Raw genomic sequence first — 18,347 nt, 5'->3', positions numbered from 1 at the left:
CAATGCCTTTCAAATAGTAACTTCCTAACAGGGATGAGAGCCAAGTTTAAGCCAATTTACCTGGTCAGTGCAGGTATCCTGTTCTATCTCCAACAGTTTCGAACAATACTTTGACTAGGTATTATTCAGTTTATGGAATTAAAACAGGATCACAGAGGGAAAGGCTAAATAATTTGACCTTTTCAGTGTTTACTTGTATAGAGGAATAACAGCACATAGATGCATCCACAGTGTTTAATTTGTTTGGATAATAGTTACAGATAAACAGGTACACTCCATATATAATTACCAATACTTTTTTATACAGTTCATATTTCAGTACATCAACACTATTTTATTTACACTCTATTTATGTACATTAACATCTTTCTAAAGTCAGTGCATTGTCAACAAGTTTATACAATAATTTACAAGGTGAACGTAGTAAATAGTTAACTTAATAAATTTTCTGCTAGTCATGAAAAAAATTAATTACAACCAATATAACAAACATAGATCAAATAATATTAGTAGATTGTGCTACCTGTTTAAATAAGACATCTGTAAAGAAATGATTTGAAATCTTCCATTTTTTCATGGGACTTGTCCAGGTAGGAATGGACAGATTTTATATATTGAAAATCATGAAACTGTAATGTGTGCATTTGTCTGACTTCATCACATTATACTATTTAGGCCATTCCTTCCTACTTGCAATTATAGTGTTCTGAATAGGGTTTCAACCTAGGAAGCCATTTAAGACAACCTTTTCAAGTGCTATAAGAAGAACTAAATAGTAACTGGCCTCAGATATCAGAACACAAATGCTTAATTACATTGGTACCTATTGTCTATAAGGAAGGAAAGGTAATAGGATCTGACAATTAATGAGAACCAACTTCCAGAGTCCAGATGAATACAAAAACACTGAACAAAAAGTAATATATTTACTTTGAATATATATTTTAAAACAACATAAGAAAAAAAAAATCCTGCCTGAAATAAATAACATTTATATTTTTGTTCCAGTCTTGAATTATCAGAAGAAAAAGTGAGTAAAGAAACATAACTTTTGATGACCACTACTGTGAAATTAAAAAGACAAACACCAAAATAAAAAATAAGTGGACATGCAAACAAAACTAAACTAAACCAAACTAAACAAAACAAAAGAGAAGCTTACTTCTAAAACCACCAATTTCATTAAAAATACACACTATCGTTTTGGATGTGTTTTGTTTTTAAACTTCATATGACGGGGGAAAATACCCCATTCAGGTTAATTTATAGCCCTTATAGCCATCAAATATGAACAAGTTTGAAAAAGTTCATTTGTATGTAGTCTCTTTCTTTAAAGTGCAAAACAAAGAAAAATAACCACTCACTGTGAAACACCATTTAGCTTTGATGCCATTTTCCCTCTCAGAAGCTCTTTGTGCAACATGTGCTAGTAAGGATGGTGCAAACAATGGCAACTACCCTATTAGACTCGGCAGTGGAGGTGGAAAACATTCTTTCTGAGGGAGAAACATTTTCGAGGACACTTACAGTATCCTCCAAAGTAAGATGCCTTTATCTGGAGGGCCATTTTAGCTGGATTTCCCAGGATGCTTTTTTTCTTTATAGGGTCTCCCAACCAAGGTCCAGGGTAGAAGGCACACAGCTCTGAAGAGATTCTCCCTTTCAGACTGACCGACTACTACACATGGCTCTGCCACCACGGCGGGTTGTGTCTCAAACAAGAACAGAAGACAAGAACAAAAACCAAGAAAGACATAAAGAGTGGGGAAATGAGTTAACAAATAACTGGAAACATCTGTGTCCATGCCATAGAACCCTTTGCACACCTTCAGGAGCTTGCTTTCCCCATCTTGTCAATATAATGGAATAAAACTTCAGGAAAAAGGAGGTAGCATATCATGTCGTCCCCAGACAACACTATAATTTTTTGTTTTGACTCCAAGGAACTTCTTAGTATTTTGTTATGATTATTGGTAAACACTATACTCACTACATGTTTGTTCACAACTGGACAAGCACAATTTAGTTCTTATTTGGTCCCAGGTGGCTGGTGCCAAATCTTTTTGTTTACAGGCTAATGGTGGACTCTGCCTGAAAGTTCTCTCCCAGAGAACTTGTGTGAGACACTTTCAAACAAAATTATCACTCCTCTTATGTTAACTGCCATTTTAATTAGGATTTACTTTGTGCTTCATGTTCGCGGGATAAAATAACTATGTTTAGCTTGCCTTTCAGAGATGCTTTTGCCAAATGTTAGCTACAGGGAGTCATCTCCCTCACCACCAGCCTGTCTTGCAGCCAGAGTGATAGCTTTACTGTAACACACAGTACTTTTTATAATCAGACTCAAAGTCTTCGTCCATGCTGCTTGTGTCTGCCATCTTTTTGCCATCAATCTTTGGCAGAAATTGTGTATAGTCTATCCCCTGCTGCTCGTAGAAAAGAATGTAGGCAGAGTCGGTATCAATCTCATCAGGGTGAAGTTCCTGAAGGGACAAGAAAAGCCATTAATAAAAAAGCCATCACTCTGCTGGCTCTTAATCCTTACCAGGAAGGGGAAGACCAACCCTCTTTAATTACTAAAACTATTTGCTTCCAATTAGCTTAATACTTTGGCTGTCTCACACCTACCCCTAAAATAAGCCCCATTATTTTCAGTTTTTGTTTTAGGGAAAATATTCTGACTACAGATAAGTTAAAAAAAAAAATGACCAAAAACCCACATCAAATTCCAATAGCTCAAAAAACAAGAACTGTCTCACTAACCAGTCTTTTCCTCCCCTTACTACAAGTTTTCAGTTTCTCCTCTGCCCATCATTTCTGTTCCTTTACACTAGAGGCATCTATATACTGCTTCTAACAGACATATCTATTCTCCTTTAGGAGAAAGTCCATTATTTCAACATATACCCCCCCCAGAATTGTTGACATTTCCATTTCTTTAATTCAAATATTGGGGATATTTACCTTACAGCTGCTGTCATTGTAACAATACCACTTGCTGTTTGGGTTTTTGGCATAAGTGACGTAATGGCCCCCGCCCAGAATTCCTGAATGGCACTGTAAGAGAAGAAAGTGAAAGTATATTAGGAGGTAACAGAACTCTAGCCAGGAGATAGCACTAGTATCTGAAAGAAAACACTAATCACTTAGTTAAGAAGGAAAGTTTTAGAATCATCTACCTTTTCCCCAAAACAAAACAAAAAGCAAAATTTAAAATGCAAAAGCTCCAAATCTAAATATTTTATCGTTGTAGTTATTATTTATTTAAAAAAAGATTTTATTTATTGGAGAGAGAGGGAGGGAGAGGAAGAGAGAGAGAGAGATTGTAGTTGCTTCACATTAGTTTTTCATTGATTATTTTTGTTTGTGCCTCCACTGGGCAAGCCCAGGCTTTCAAACCAGTGACTATAACATTCCAAGTTGATGGTCTATATACTGGGCCACCATAGGTCAGGCTGTAATTGTTTTTTAGAAAGCAAACATTCCTTAGGAACACATAATTGTGAATAACCTGAACCTGTGACTCAGTTATAATGATTACATGACTACCTCCTATATAACTGTGAGCATCTTCGGTTTTATCCAAAAGGTCAAGATACGTACTGCTAACTTTGTCTACCACCAAGCTCAATGCCTAGTAAATAAAGAGGCCCTGGAAAAAAAAATGATGGGTGAATAAAGATGACCAACCAAACAAACCACTGAAAAATGCTGATCATTCTGAAAACCACACAACAAACCACTCACCGAAATTGCATATAGATTATAAATAGGCTTAACATAAATCTCTTCTCTTTGGTCATCGGTGCTATCTTCTTCACTGTGGTTTTCAAGTTGACCATTGCTGTAGCCATTGCCACATGTCTCGTGTTCATAAAGAAATCCATTGGCCAAAGCTACTTCATGGTCCTGAGGGGTGACCAGCTCAGGCTGGCTGCCACCCAGCAAGTGCCCTCGGCTCAAGGCATCAGCCAGCTCACAAACCTGCCCAGCCCCATTTTCTTTGCTGGCATCCAAGTTCTCCTTACTACTCGACAGTTTATTTTTGCTGCCAATCTGGGGTAGCCAGAGCCTCCCTTTGCTCCTCCCTAAAGTCCGTGGGCTGCTGTTAGGGCTGCTGTTTTTACTGGAGGGACAGCTGGTTCCATTTTTTCTTGATGAAGAAGGTGAACCTGTCAAAGGGAGAAGGAAAGGTTCATAAAATCCAAATGCCACAAGTTAAACCAGCCACCAAGTGTTAATTAACTCTTAGGCTCCCTTCACAAGTGTATACATGAAGGTAAAGACTGAGTAGTCCTGGTTGGCTATTTTTTAGTTCCTATTATGTAGCCAATAATTTACATTCTTGTCTTCCTCAATGCCAAGTCCTGAAAATGTAGCAATGACCTAAAATGTAAATTATTATGTAGAAACTTAGAAAATAGTAGAAAGGTGATTTAGGTCAAATCATTTAGGTTGATGACTTCTAGAACTTTTGTTGTATGTGTTATATCAATATTTACTATATAAGAAATTAAATCTGAGGAATCTAAAACTACAGGCACATATCTCATTGACCATATCATCACATCATGCTGGCTCCGACTTCACTGTACAAGTGTAGAGAATGACAGTTAAAAGGTCAATACTGTCTTAGTATTTTTGTGAAAATAGTTCTGATCCTCCAGGTCTCTAAAAAGGGTCTCCTGGACTCTATAGGAGTTCCCGGACCACACACTAAGAAGCTGCGCCGTAAGAGAACAAAATGACAACTACCACTCATGTTCACCGTATGTCAGGCATTACATGGCGTGCTTCACTCCTGACATATGAAATCCTCCTCCTCTGTGAACTCAGTATTATCTCCATTTTACAAATAAAAAACAGATCTAGGGAGGCTGCATCTGTTGCTATAAGTCACACAGTTCAAATCTAGATAGGTCTGATTCTAGGTAAGTTTGTTTCATCTCATTGAGCTGTCGTTCTAGAGTGGAAGAGAGGGAAACATGAGGTCTACAGGGCTCCGAGGAAAGCTCCCTCGGGTGACAACTGGGCTTCTTCACCTTTAGGGCTACTGACGATGTTTGTGCTGAGTGAGGACGGGCTCTTGCTCAGGAGCATGTCTTCGTCCCCAGCTGAGTTCTGGGCTTCCACTTTCTTCACCTCTCCTGCCAGAACCCTGGTCTCAGAGAGGTCATCCCCTGGGGGTGTGAGTGGTTTCTGCTGGCAAAGAGCCGGGTCTCTTGGTACCAAAAAAGCACTAGGGTCAAAGCTTTCACGAGGAAACTTAACAATTTTCTGTGATTTTATCCATCGGCCATTTACAAATTGAAATCGTTTAAGGTGAATAATCTGGGGAAGAAAAGGTAGAACACACTTGGGTTAAAAGGATCCGAAGATACAAAATTTACACACACACCCCAAACCCAATTTGCCCTGGCCAGATAGCTCAGTTGGTTAGAGTGTCGACCCAAAGAGCAGAGGTTGCTGGTTTGATCCATGGTCAGGGCATGTACAGGAGGGAACTAATATTCCTGTCTCTCTTGTTCACTCCCTTCCTCTCTTCCTAAAATCAATAAAAATAAAAATAAAAAAACACAAAAAACCTCAAAAACCCCAAGTCTAATACATGTGAATATCCAAGAACATATAACAGGTTTTTAGAAAGAAGATATCTTATTATGAAACACAGTTATCAGCAGTGCCGCCGCCCTTTAGCTATATGGCTAAAGGTAATCTCCCTAATTTCATAGCCTCTGTATATCCAAAACTCTCTAAGTTTCAACATTCTTGGAACCTATACTTGCATGTACTCCTCTGCTTTCTGGGTTTGTGACCCACACTGACTTCTACCTCTCTCCAGTATCATAAAAAATTCATTAATAAATACTCTCATAGAAGACTCTCCTGAATGTTTTGAAGAAAAATGGAGGAGGTTTTTTTTTTTTGAGAGGCAGGATGATTTCTAGATGAAACTTACCCAATCTCTGATAAGAGGGCTTTCCTTTCTTACCATATCCTGATGGCTACCAGGGAACGCTGAAGAGCATAAGAATCTCCCTACTTTTTGGCTTGCTGGCTTCCTTCCTCCCTCCCTCCCTCCCTCCCTCTCCTTCCTTTCACACCAAAAACTTTTTTATACATTTTGTATAAGGACCACTTTGGAAACAGGCATATTTCTTCCAGTTGGTTTTTATGAGTGGCAGTACTGCATCACATACTACAGTTCAGGGTGAAAATTTTCTTTCTGATACTAAAATGCTTTCCTCACTTAAAGGTCCACCCAAGCAAAGGAAAGAGGAGGCTGGATGGGCCCTAACTTTCTTGAGCGAAATCCAAGTCCATGTATTGCCTCTTTGCAAGGGGATGGGGCAGGGAGAGCAAATTCTAGCCCACAAAGGATTAAAGCAATAAACATGGCTCCATCCTCCTTTTGAGGTTGATCAGCTGGTTGTTCTGCCCGCCCGCCCGCCACCCACCCTTATAAAGGAACTACATCCTTAAGCACAGGTATTTTCAATGTAGCAGTACACTGGTTTCTTGCAACACAGCCCTGGGCTCCTGAAGCCTCTACCCTACTCTACCACCAGCGGTAGTGGGCCAGGGCACGGTTGGCCTCAGCCATCTTGTGCATGTCATGTTTCCTTTTGACCACAGGGCCCTGGTTGTGGAAAGCCTGCAGCAGCTCATGTGACAGCTTCTCTGGCATCAGTGTCCGCCGGTGCTTATTCTCCCCGCATTCAGTAATCATCCATTTCATGGCCAGGAAGTGACAACGTCGGTTGGCTAGTGGCGCAGGGACCTGGTAGAAATGGCCACCCTTGAGGATGGGTACCAGCCCAATCACAGGCTTACAGTTTTTCAGTGCTTGGTGGAAGATGGTGTAGGGATTGCGTTCAATGGTTGCCCGTTCCTCTGAAGAAGCAGCATGGTACTTCTTAAACTGCTTCCTTTTCACAGCTTCCAGAGTCTGTGTCATGAGGGATCTGGCCAATACTTTGTTTCCTCCTTTCATCATCATGTTGGTGAATTTACTTATCAATGGGTCTTCAAACACAGAGCTTGTTTTCATTGCTGGGGCAGCCTTAATACGCTGAGTCTTCCTGAGCTCCCGCTCAAACTTCTCCTCCTCCGTTAGCTCTGCCAAGGGTTTGCAGTAATATTCCTTTTCAATCTGGGGATCCCTGTATTCAGGGCCATAACGACTCCACCTCACCTGCGTTAGCCTGCTCCTCGCGCTGCGACGCCTTCTTTCTTTTTTTAATTCAGTGAGAGGAGGGGAGGCAGAGACAGACTTTCGCATGTGCCCCGACTGTGATCCACTCAGCAAGCCCACCCACTAAGGGGCAATGCTCTGCCCATCTGAGGCGTTGCTCAGCAACCGAGTTCTTCATAGTGCCTGAGGCGAAGGCCATGGAACCACCTCAGAACTTGGGGCCAACTCGCTCTAACTGAGCCATGGCTGCAGGGGTGGGGGTGGTGGAGAGAGAAAGAGATAGATAGATAGAGAGAGAGAGAGAAAGAGAGAGAGAGAGAGAGAGAGAGAGAGGAGAGGGGAAGGGGTGGAGAAGTAGATGAGTGCTTCTCCTGTGTGCCCTGGCCGGTAATTGAACCTGGGACATCCACACACCAGGCCAATGCGCTACCACTGAGCCATCTGGCCAGGGTTTTGTTTTGTTTTCTTTCTTTCTTTCTTTCTTTTTTTTTTTACAGAGACAGAGAGAGAGTGTCAGAGAGAGGGATAGATAGAGACAGACAAGAATGGAGAGATGAGAAGCATCAATCATTAGTTTTTCCTTGCGCATTTCAACACCTTAGTTGTTCATTGATTGCTTTGTCATATGTGCCTTGACCGTGGGCCTTCAGCAGACTGAGTAACCCCTTGCTTGAGTCAGCAACCTTGGGTCCAAGCTGGTGAGCTTTTGCTCAAACCAGATGAGCCCGTTATGATATTTCCACCCTTAAGGAAAAAGCTTTCTTAAGTGAACAGGAAGATTTGCCACTTCAAACTCTCCTGAAAAATAATAAACCTCCCTAATCCATGAAAGGAGAAGGCAGAAGTAAACCAAATTCAAAAGAACACATAAGCCCCACTGCACCTGTGTGCTCCTGTACACACTGAGCTCAGCAGTGTGCGGGGCCCATGTGAGCAAGCAAAGCGGAGCTGAGGCTCCAGGCTCAGTTGCTTTTCTATAGTCCACTGAGGATGAGCCTAAAGAGTGCTTTCATTTTCTTCCAAAGTTCAAATTTACCAGGTTGTACTACTTGTGACCTCTTTTTTTAAAAAAATTTCCATTGATTTGAAAGAGAAAGAAAGAAGCATCAGCTTGCTGTTCCACCTAGTTGCTCCATCTAGCTGAGCACTCATTGACTACCTCTTGTATGTGCCCGGACTAGAGATCAAACCCGCAACTTCCACACTCTGAGACGATGCTTTACCCACTGAATAACCTGGCCAGAGCCACTTGTGACCCTTCTTACATATTGTAATGATTGGCAGTTACTGGTCTAATATGACTTTTCTTTCCTTTTAGGCTGTATGCTCTTTCCTGTAGAGTAGGCACTAGCAACTATCTGTAGAAAAATTCATCTCTGTGTACAACATAAAAACCTGACACAGCCAACATGTTAATAAGCACTTGTGTGGGGAGGATTTTATTCTCAAAAATAACAAAAACTATCTGTTCCTGGCTTCTTCCCTTTTTGCCAGACTCTCACTCTCTCAAGTAGGACTGGAACATACCAGGATGGGGGGAAGCCTCCAGAGATCCAGCTTTTTGGTTGCCAAGCAGTGGGTCTTACACTTGGAGCAGTAGTACATCTCGTTTTCCCCTAGCTCCTCCTCGCTGGTGAACGCACGGAGACAGCTGTCCAGGTTGATCGGCTCCGCTTGTGCTCGCCGACTCTGTTCCACACTCTCATGCTCATCTACAACCTATAAGTAGAGGAAATAGGAAGGACAGAGAGAAAGGATAGGTGGAAGGAAGGAAGGAAGGAGGGGTTTAAAATGGTCATCTGCTATATGTATCATCCTCTAGGTGATTCACCCTCATTTTATTTTATATGAAGAAAAAGAAAATATAACCCATGCTAAAAGTCTTTGAGCAAATACAGTATCTGCACATTTATTCATAAACATTACATCAATAACATCCTGGATCAAATTTTTATTTATATGACCGTATCTCTTCTTCTTCTATTTTTTTTTTTTTTTAGCAAGAGACAGGACAGAGACACAGAGAGGGACATATAGGGACAGAAAGACAGGAAGAGAGAGAGATGAAAAGCACCAATTCTTTGTTATAGCACCTTAGTTGTTCATTGATTGCTTTCTCATATGTGCCTAGACTGGGGGGCTCCAGCCAAACCAGTCACCCCTTGTTCAAGCCAGAGACCACGAGATCATGTCTATGATCCCACATTCAAGCCAGCAACTCTGTGCTCAAGCTGGTGAGCCTGCCCTAAAGTCAGATGAGCCCACGCTCAAGCTGGCAACCTCAAGGTTTTGAACTTGGGTCCTCTGTGTCCCAGGCTTATGCTCTATCCACTGCGCAACCACCTGGTCAGATGACCATACCTCTTCTTGAAAAACTTCTGAATGGTCCAAAATGACAAAAACAAACAAGGAACTGCCTATTTATTTTATAATTTTGAAAACCTAAAACAGCTTACATGTGAGCTGGCCCTCAAGCCAGGTGTGACAGAACATTATTAATATAAGGTCTACCGGAAAGTTCTGTCTGTTTTTGGAATAAAACAAAATACAAATTTTTCTTACCGTCAATAAGCTTTATTAAATAATATAATTGCCATTATTATTAATGATTTCTTGCCAGCGTGAGGGCAATTTGTATATCCCATTTTTTTTTTTTTTTGTATTTTTCTGAAGCTGGAAATGGGGAGCCAGTCAGACAGATTCCCGCATGCGCCCGACCAGGATCCACCTGGCATGCCCACCAGGGGGCGATGCTCTGCCCATCCGGGGTGTCGCTCTGTCAGGAGCGCTGGGCCATCTTTTGCTCCAGTGGAGCCTTGAGGGGAAGAGAGAGATAGAGAGGAAGGAGAGGGGGAGGGGTGGAGAAGCAGATGGGCGCCTCTCCTGTGTGCCCTGGCCGGGAATCGAACCTGGGACTTTCGCACGCCAGGCCGACGCTTTACCACTGAGCCAAACCGGCCAGGGCTGTATATCCCATTTTTGAAAAATGTTTTATCTTTTGATGTGAAAAATTGAACCAGTGCTTGTTTGATATCTTCTTCATTTTTGAATTTTATGCCCTTCAAAAAATTTTGTAAGGACAAAAACAAGTGATAGTCGGAGGGTGCTAAGTCCGGGGAATATGGTGGATGCAACAGACATGCTTCTGTAGCATTTCTTCCTTGTTGAAATTCGTAAAAATTACAGTGGCGTAAATAAACTTTATCAGTAGCCATGGGTACACTATGGCTTCACACATAAGACTAATGTGAATCAACTTTGTTTTAATTTGCTACGTCAGTATGTATACATTAAGTGATAAAAATAGAGAGGCACACATGCTCCAAATAAACATGTGCTTACATGTCGAAACTTGTTGTGATAGAAATGGACAGAACTTTCCGGTAGACCTTATATATTGCAGGCTTTACAGAGGCTAGAAGAAATAATAGATATTACTGAAACACAGACACCAAATCTGAATTCAAATGAAAGGTACAGAAAAGCTTATTGTAAGACTCTAACACACCAGAGCGTCAAACTCCACAGGACACAACTAATTTGCATATCAATACAATAACACAGAATCATCAGAATATCATGTATAACATAATCTATCTCCTGTCTCATGGGGCCTATTTATCTGAGGTTGCAATGAAAAACGATAGGTTCAAAGGAGCCAGATTTTGTTGAGAAGCCCCCCAATACCTGCCAAACCTCTGTAGTCCTGTTAACCAACATGCTAGGCTCTGGAGCAAGAAGACAGTAAGAAAAGAGAGACAGCAAAGGGGGTAGGTGTGTAAGGATGCGTGTTGGAGGTGGTGTGGGATCAGGAGGAGAAAGAGAAGTAGGCGTAGAGGATGCAACAGAAAAAGAATTTTCCCTCCCTGATACATGGCTGTCACTTGCTAAGCAATCAAGAACCATGGTAGGTGGGGCATAGTCTGAGGGCTATGACTGCTACACAGGGATCTTTTCATCCGGGGTGGAGTCTGGAATACAAGTCCAACAATGAATGCCTCCTCTGGCACAGGCCACACACATGTTCCTCACTCTGGTTATTACTTCTCCCTGTCAAAGGTGAATTGGTTCTCTTTGCCTAAGTCAATTTCCTTCACCTTACCCTTCTTGAACAAGCAATGGGAATAGTGGGCTCCCTAAATTACAAACCAACACATCTCAGGACATGTAGTTTAGGTTAAGTTTCAGGGGCGACTTTTTCCCTACCTGAGAGAATGGCTGAGTCACAGGTTGCCAAATGCTTCTATATACTACCAACATTGGGGTTGATCATGCAATTATGGGTTTTAACTTTGTATCACCATCCATTTCAAAAGAACTCATTTAAAAAGAGGAACTGAGGAAAATCCTTTCTTTCAGAAAGGGAAATAAAGCTATTTTTTTTAAAGCTGACACTCTTAAAAAAGAATACCCCTAAAACCAACCAAAAAAACCCCAAACCCATGCTGTATCATGGTTGTTGGAATCAGAGTAGGAAAAGAGGTGTATTAAATACAGTGGTGTTTCTTTTCTCATAACCTGTTAAACATTAACTTTATTAGCTCTACCAAGGATACTTATGGCCAACCACGAATTATAGTAACTTAGTAAACAATGTTGATTTTTATTGACTATATTTTCTATGGATCACACATGTTATAGAGCTAGATGGAAATAGGAAGCAAGACTGATTTTAAAAATATATATATTTGTAGAATAACAATAAGTTTTATTTATCAACAAAATTTCCCTAAATGACAAAAATTTTCTTTTCCTTTTGGGATCCATTGCCAGATTCTCTACTATTATTCAAATAGTCCAAATTACTTATTAGCACCCTTTTCCTTTTTTTCTTAGTTGCCTGAAAGCTTTCCCTTAACAGAAAACATAAGGAATTGCCCTGGCCGGTTGGCTCAATGGTAGAGTGTCGGCCTGGCGTGCAGAAGTCCCAGGATCGATTCCCGGCCAGGGCACACAGGAGAAGCACCCATCTGTTTCTCCACCCCTTCCCCTCTCCTTCCTCTCTGCCTCTCTCTTTCCCTCCTGCAGCCAAGGCTCCAGTGGAGCAAAGTTTGCCTGGGCGCTGGGGATGGCTCCGTGGCCTCTGCCTCAGGCGCTAGAGTGGCTCTGGTCACAACAGAGCGAGCCCTGGATGGGCAGAGCATTGCCTCCTGGTGGCGTGCTGGGTGGATCCCGGTCGTGCGCATGCGGGAGTCTGTCTGACTGCCTCCCCGTTTCCAGCTTCAGAAAAATACAAAAAAAAAAAAGAAAGTATAAAAGTTTTTCTGCCATGAAGTCATCCTCAGCGCCCAGGCCAACTTTGCTCCAATGGAGAATCGGCTGCGGGAGGGGAACAGAGAGACAGAGAGGAAGGAGAGGGGGAGGGGTGGAGAAGCAGATGGGCGCTTCTCCTGTGTGCCCTGGCCGGAAATCGAACCTGGGACTCCTGCATGCCAGGCCGACGCTCTACCACTGAGCCAACTGGCCAGGGCCACTTTTATATTCTTTTTTTTTTTTTTTTTCCCCATTTTTCTGAAGCTGGAAACAGAGAGAGACAGTCAGACAGACTCCCGCATGCGCCTGACCGGGATCCACCCAGCACGCCCACCAGGGGCGATGCTCTGCCCACCAGGGGGCGATGCTCTGCCCATCCTGGGCGTCGCCATGTTGTGACCAGAGCCACTCTAGCGCCTGGGGCAGAGGCCACAGAGCCATCCCCAGTGCCTGGGCCATCTTTGCTCCAATGGAGCCTTGGCTGCGGGAGGGGAAGAGATAGACAGAGAGAAAAACGCGGCGGAGGGGTGGAGAAGCAAATGGGCGCTTCTCCTGTGTGCCCTGGCCGGAATCGAACCCGGGTCCTCCGCACGCTAGGCCGACGATCAACCGCTGAGCCAACTGGCCAGGGCCACTTTTATATTCTTAATACAAAGGCAAACACTGTCAAAATATTGGCACATTGTGTCCTTTTCCTAAATAGTATTTTTCTTTATATTGAAGAGATTTTTCTGCACATGCAACTTTCTACCTTTTTTAAAAAAAACATAGTATCATAAGTATTTTCCCAATCCTCCCATATATGTCAGCAAACCTCCTGGTAATCATAATTTTCAATGACTATAATATTTTATCCAATTACTGTACCATGCTTTATTTAATCACTCCTTTAATGTGGGACAAAAATAAGTTGTTTCTAGTTTTTTTAAATTTTATTTATTGATTTTTAGAGAGACAGAGAGAGAGAGAGAGAAGAGAATAGGGGTAGGAGCAGGAAGCATCAATTCCCATATGTGCCTTGACCAGGCAAGCCCAAGGTTTCGAACCGGCAACCTCAGTGTTCCAGGTCGACAGTTTATCCCACTGTGCCACCACAGGTCAGGTATTTTTTTTTCTTTTTTTTCTAATTTTTTACTATTCTAATAAATGCTATGATGAAGATTTGTTGACAAATTAAGAGTATTTCCCTAGGATAAATTCCTAGAAGGGAAATCACTAGAATAAAAAGTATTAAACATATGGGCATAATCTCAACTTTAAAACAGTGTATTTCTTTTGTCTACGTGACTCTGCAAGCAGATGCAGAAACCACAAGTAGGAAGACATATTACGTAGGAAGAAATTAGTCATGTGGCCCAACTCTCCAGCAAGGCAAAATGTCTCAATTATAAATTGGTTTCTATGGTATCCTAAGAGCATTACTGAAAGTAAAAATAAGATGAGATTTAACAGGTCACATAGGCCTTTCTTCCTATAAGCAGGACATCTCCAGAGCCAAATAATTTCTTTCTTTTTTTTTTTTGATAGAGAGAAAGACAGGAAGGGAGAGAAGAGAGAAAAGCACCAACTCGTTTCACTTTAGTTGTGTGTTGATTGCTTCTTATAAATGTCTTGACCGGGAATTGGATCAGCAACTTTGGGCTCAAGCCGCAACCTGCACTCAAGCCAGTGACCTGCACTCAAGCTGGTGACCTTGAGTTTAGAACCAGTGACCTCAGTGTTCCCACCTGATGCTCTATCCACTGTGCTGCCACTAGTCAGGCATAAAGCCAAATAATTTTTCATCTTTGACAGGAATGTTTTGTTAAAATGTCCTGTCAGATTTTGTGCTGACAAAGATTTAAGAATTTTTTTATCAGCTCTGGCCAGTTGGCTCAGTGGTAGAGCTTCAGCCCAGCATACGGATGTCCTGGGTTCAATCTTTAGTCAGGGCACACAGGGAAAGGGACCATCTGCTTCTCCACCTCTCCCTCTTCCCTTCTCTCCCTCTCTCTTTCTCTTCTCCTCCTGCAGCCATGGCTCAGTGGTTTGAGCAAGTTGGCTCTGGCTCCATGGCTTGACTCAGGCACTAAAAATAGCTTGGCTGCTGATCAATGGAGCAACTGCCTAGATGGGCAGAGCATCACTCTTAGGTGACTTGCCAGGTGGATCCTGGTTGGGGCGCATGTAGGAGTCTGTCTGTCTTCCTTCCTCTCAATTAAAAGAGAAATCTGCCTGATCAGGCAGTGATGCAATGGATAGAGCATCGGACTGGGATTCAGAGGACCTAGGTTTGAAACCCTGAGGTCGCCGGCTTGAGCACAGGCTCATCAGCCTGAGCACAGAGTTGCTGGTTTGAGTGTGGTATCATAGACATGACCCCATGGTCGCTGGCTTGAAGCCCAAGGTTGCTAGTTTGAGCCCAAAGTCATTGGCTTGAGCAATGATTGACTCAGTCTGCTGTAGCCCCATTGTCAAGGCACATATGAGAAAGCAATCAATGAATAAATAACTAAGGAGACTAAGGTGCCGCAATGAAGAACTGATGCTTCTCATCTCTCTCCGTTCCTGTCTGTCTGCCCCTATTTGTCCCTCTCTTTGTCTCTGTCATAAATAAATAAATCTTTTTATCAATTGCTAAAATTTCCCCTATTCAAATGAAGCTTGGCTGAAGTTACTGAATTACCTTGCTACAGTGAACACAACCTACTAGATCAACTTCTCTTCAACTTCCTTTAGTCCAATGGTCTTTATTTTGCAAGTATCTACAAATTAAACTCCTCCTTGGCTAGTGAGAACTGCCAGGAGCTCTGGGGTGTGTGGGTGCATAGTGAGAGATCCAACAGGGAACTAGGGAACTAGGTCTAGAATTGGTAGTTTCCCCACTCCTTAATAGCACAATAAGACAGAAAAGTCAACGATCATTACTAAGCTATCTAAAGAAAACACTGTAAGAAACAGTAAAGGAAATTCCATCAAGAGCTTCATAAATGCAAAAGCCACTATAATTTTTCATGTGACTAAAAAATTCCTTTGAGTCACTGCTTTTTTATTCTCTATTATATTATTCTTATTTCTGTCCACAAGCTACCTAGCCAATCTACCCCTCAAATAGCATTTGGCAAATATTTTTACGTATGGAGTAAATATTATTTTTTTAAGTAACATTTTCAAAATTTAAAAATTGCTCTGTCCCTGGCTTGTGGCTAAGTGGATAAAGCGTCATCCCAGAAGCACCAAGGTCACTGGCTTGATCTCAAGTGTGTCGGCTGGATCCCAAGTGTGACAGCTCAACCCCCAAGGTTGCCAGTTCAAGCCCCGGTGAGGGCACATATGAGAAGCAGTCAATGGCACAACGAAGTGGAACAATGAGTTGATGCTTTCCCTCTCTCCCTCTCTCTCTCTCTCTCTCTCCTTCCCTTGTTCTCCTTAAAAAAAAGAAAAAGAAAAAAAGAAAAAAAAGAAAAAATTGCTCTGGCCAGAGAGTGGCAATAGAGGAATGCCAAGTGTGAACAGCCATTGAGATGTACTCTTAGTTGTCCAGTTCTGAAACATTCTCTAAGTTTTTACTCATTATACCCATTAATGGTAGCAGTTATAAACTGGGAATGCATTTGACTAACTGTGGTTACCAAATGCTGCTGTTTCAATAATAATCAATAAATAGGCAGTGAGATATTTACTGATTGGTATATGTCATAGCCAGAGAATAGAACTTCCTTTTTTTTTTTTTTTTTTTACAGAGACAGAGAGAGGGTTAGACAGGAACAGACGAACAGACAGACAGGAACAGAGAGAGATGAGAAGCATCAATCATCAGTTTCTCGTTGCAACACCTTAGTTGTTCATTGATTGCTTTCTCATATGTGCCTTCAGCAGACTGAGTAAACCCTTGCTCAAGCCAGCGACCTTGGAGGGCTTTGCTCAACCAGATGAGCCCGCGCTCAAGCTGGTGACCTTGGGGTCTCGAACCTGGGTCTTCCGCATCCCAGTCTGACACTCTATCCACTGCGCCACCGCCTGGTCAGGCAGAATAGAACTTCTTAATTACACCTAGGGTTTTGTTACAGGATTTACTTATTAGTAGTATTTTTGAACTTTAAACAGCAATACAATTATCTCTAGAAGTGGGAAAACAAAAACATTCATGTAATCAAGTCACTATATTAATGCTACAAAGAATGTCAATGTATGTTTTTCTGGTTGTACTTAAATTGTCTACAACAGAAATGGCATGATATAGTTAAATTGAAAAAAAAATTTACATCTAAAAACCACCCTCTATGGAGACCCTGTACGCTTACCCTTTCCTGTGACGTTTGATAGCGGAGGTGAAGGGCCGTTGGGTCCCAATCCACAGCAATATAGGCATTTCCAATGAAAGCTCCGTCTTCTCCACAATCAATTTTACACCCTCTGCAAAATCTAAGGGGGAAAAAGATATATTGAGAAAGGAGTAATTATGGAGGAATCAAAATTTTCTTTATCAGAAACATTCTCCTTTTTCTACATTCCTTCTTGGGCTGCACAATCTGTCATAGCCTTCTTACTTCAGACTGATAAATGCATGAATATGTATTAATAATTGTTAGTATTTCAGGGAATCATGCTTATCACTTCTCAGTCTTTGGTTTTTCAAAGCACTTGATAACCATTTGTTAATTCATATAAACATATGAGCTTTGTACCAAAGAAATAATATGAGAATTTTATATTTGAAATAACACACCTTTAAAGAAATACTAAATTCAGTTACTTAATGCTCTGAGGACAATTAACATGGTATAATCACACCTATTTCCTTGTTTGTAAAATGGCATGTTAAATAAATGTATATAAAAACTTACGGGGTGGGAGAAGGACCATGACAAAGCCACAGTTCCAATGCCTATTTTAAAGTTAGTTTGCTAAGTCTATTACAGTTTTCTGAAGGCTGACTTCAGTATTTAGGCATTTTCCAACCAGGAGTAACACTGACCAATCAATCTTCCTAACCCTTCTAAAAACTGAAACAGACTTCCAGCAAGTCTAGTAAGTAGACTATGTTCAACTGGGCTCAGAATTGCTAAATTAATTTATATTTAAGAAAAAGAAGGCATATAATGATAAATGTTGGTTATAAACTATGAATTTGATAATAGAGTTTACAAAGCCAGCTATACCTCAAGAGTAAAACTTAAGATCTCACAAGAAAGAAATCAATGAGCAATTCTCAGGTTTCTTTCTAGCTTCTCATTATTCATTATTATGTCTAAAACCTGGATATCTTATGAAAAAGGTATTAATATCTGGAGCTGCAATCCCACTAAAATTTTTCTTTTGCAGAAGGTCACTTTACCTATACCATGGGCACCAAGCACAGGAGTTCCCATCTTTCTGCACAACTCGTAGAGTGAATGGATATTGATAGCCCATACTGTCATCACTGAAACAGAACATAAACCAAAGAGTATAAGAAACATTTGTGATTTGAGATTTCAATTCTTTCATCATCCTGTGAAGTAACCCTAGGAAGAAGGGGCATCTGTCATAGCAGTATGCTCACATTTACAGCTCTATGTTGCTCATCCTTATCAGCTCAGCCCTATACCAACCACACCGTGGGCTCCTATGCTGTATCCTTGCTTACAGAAGTGTAGACATACTGGACTGCCAGATGTCTGGGAGAGTCCACATGGTCCATGCAAACTGTACAAGGTAAGCTAATCAAACATTAATTATCTTTCAGCCTTAACCTTATTAGAAGATTTAATTCACATTAAACTAAAATAATTAGATCTTTACATGACAAGAATATTGACACACTACAGAAGGCTGACTAACTGTGTATTTAGTACAGTTGTGGTGTTTTTTTTTTTGTTTTTTTTTTTTTAGCGAAAGCGAGAAAAGAGAGTGAAGGACAGACAGGACAGTCAGA

At 41.4% G+C, this 18,347-nt stretch overlaps 1 protein-coding gene and 1 pseudogene across 4 annotated transcripts in view; both read right to left on the bottom strand.

Annotated features, from left to right (window-relative positions):
- Window positions 1-220: 220 nt before the first annotated feature.
- Window positions 221-18,347, bottom strand: part of USP32 (ubiquitin specific peptidase 32) — a 174,487-nt gene continuing 156,360 nt past the window's right edge. For all 4 annotated transcript variants that reach the window (XM_066262748.1, XM_066262749.1, XM_066262750.1 and 1 more), the window contains 7 exons: window positions 17,769-17,855; window positions 16,735-16,855; window positions 8,726-8,917; window positions 5,046-5,334; window positions 3,751-4,175; window positions 2,968-3,060; window positions 221-2,486 (listed from right to left, as the gene is read on the bottom strand). In XM_066262748.1, coding sequence (XP_066118845.1) covers window positions 2,313-2,486; window positions 2,968-3,060; window positions 3,751-4,175; window positions 5,046-5,334; window positions 8,726-8,917; window positions 16,735-16,855; window positions 17,769-17,855 — 1,381 coding nt within the window. In that variant the 3' untranslated portion in view covers window positions 221-2,312. The remainder of the gene's footprint in view (window positions 2,487-2,967; window positions 3,061-3,750; window positions 4,176-5,045; window positions 5,335-8,725; window positions 8,918-16,734; window positions 16,856-17,768; window positions 17,856-18,347) is intronic.
- On the bottom strand, window positions 6,131-7,285 carry LOC136324780 (small ribosomal subunit protein uS7m pseudogene; annotated as a pseudogene).

The sequence above is a fragment of the Saccopteryx bilineata genome, chromosome 2, assembly GCF_036850765.1.
Source record: "Saccopteryx bilineata isolate mSacBil1 chromosome 2, mSacBil1_pri_phased_curated, whole genome shotgun sequence".
Classification (NCBI taxonomy): Eukaryota; Metazoa; Chordata; class Mammalia; order Chiroptera; family Emballonuridae; genus Saccopteryx; species Saccopteryx bilineata.
Note: the sequence above shows the minus strand (reverse complement) of the source record. Positions and strands in the feature narration are given on the sequence as shown.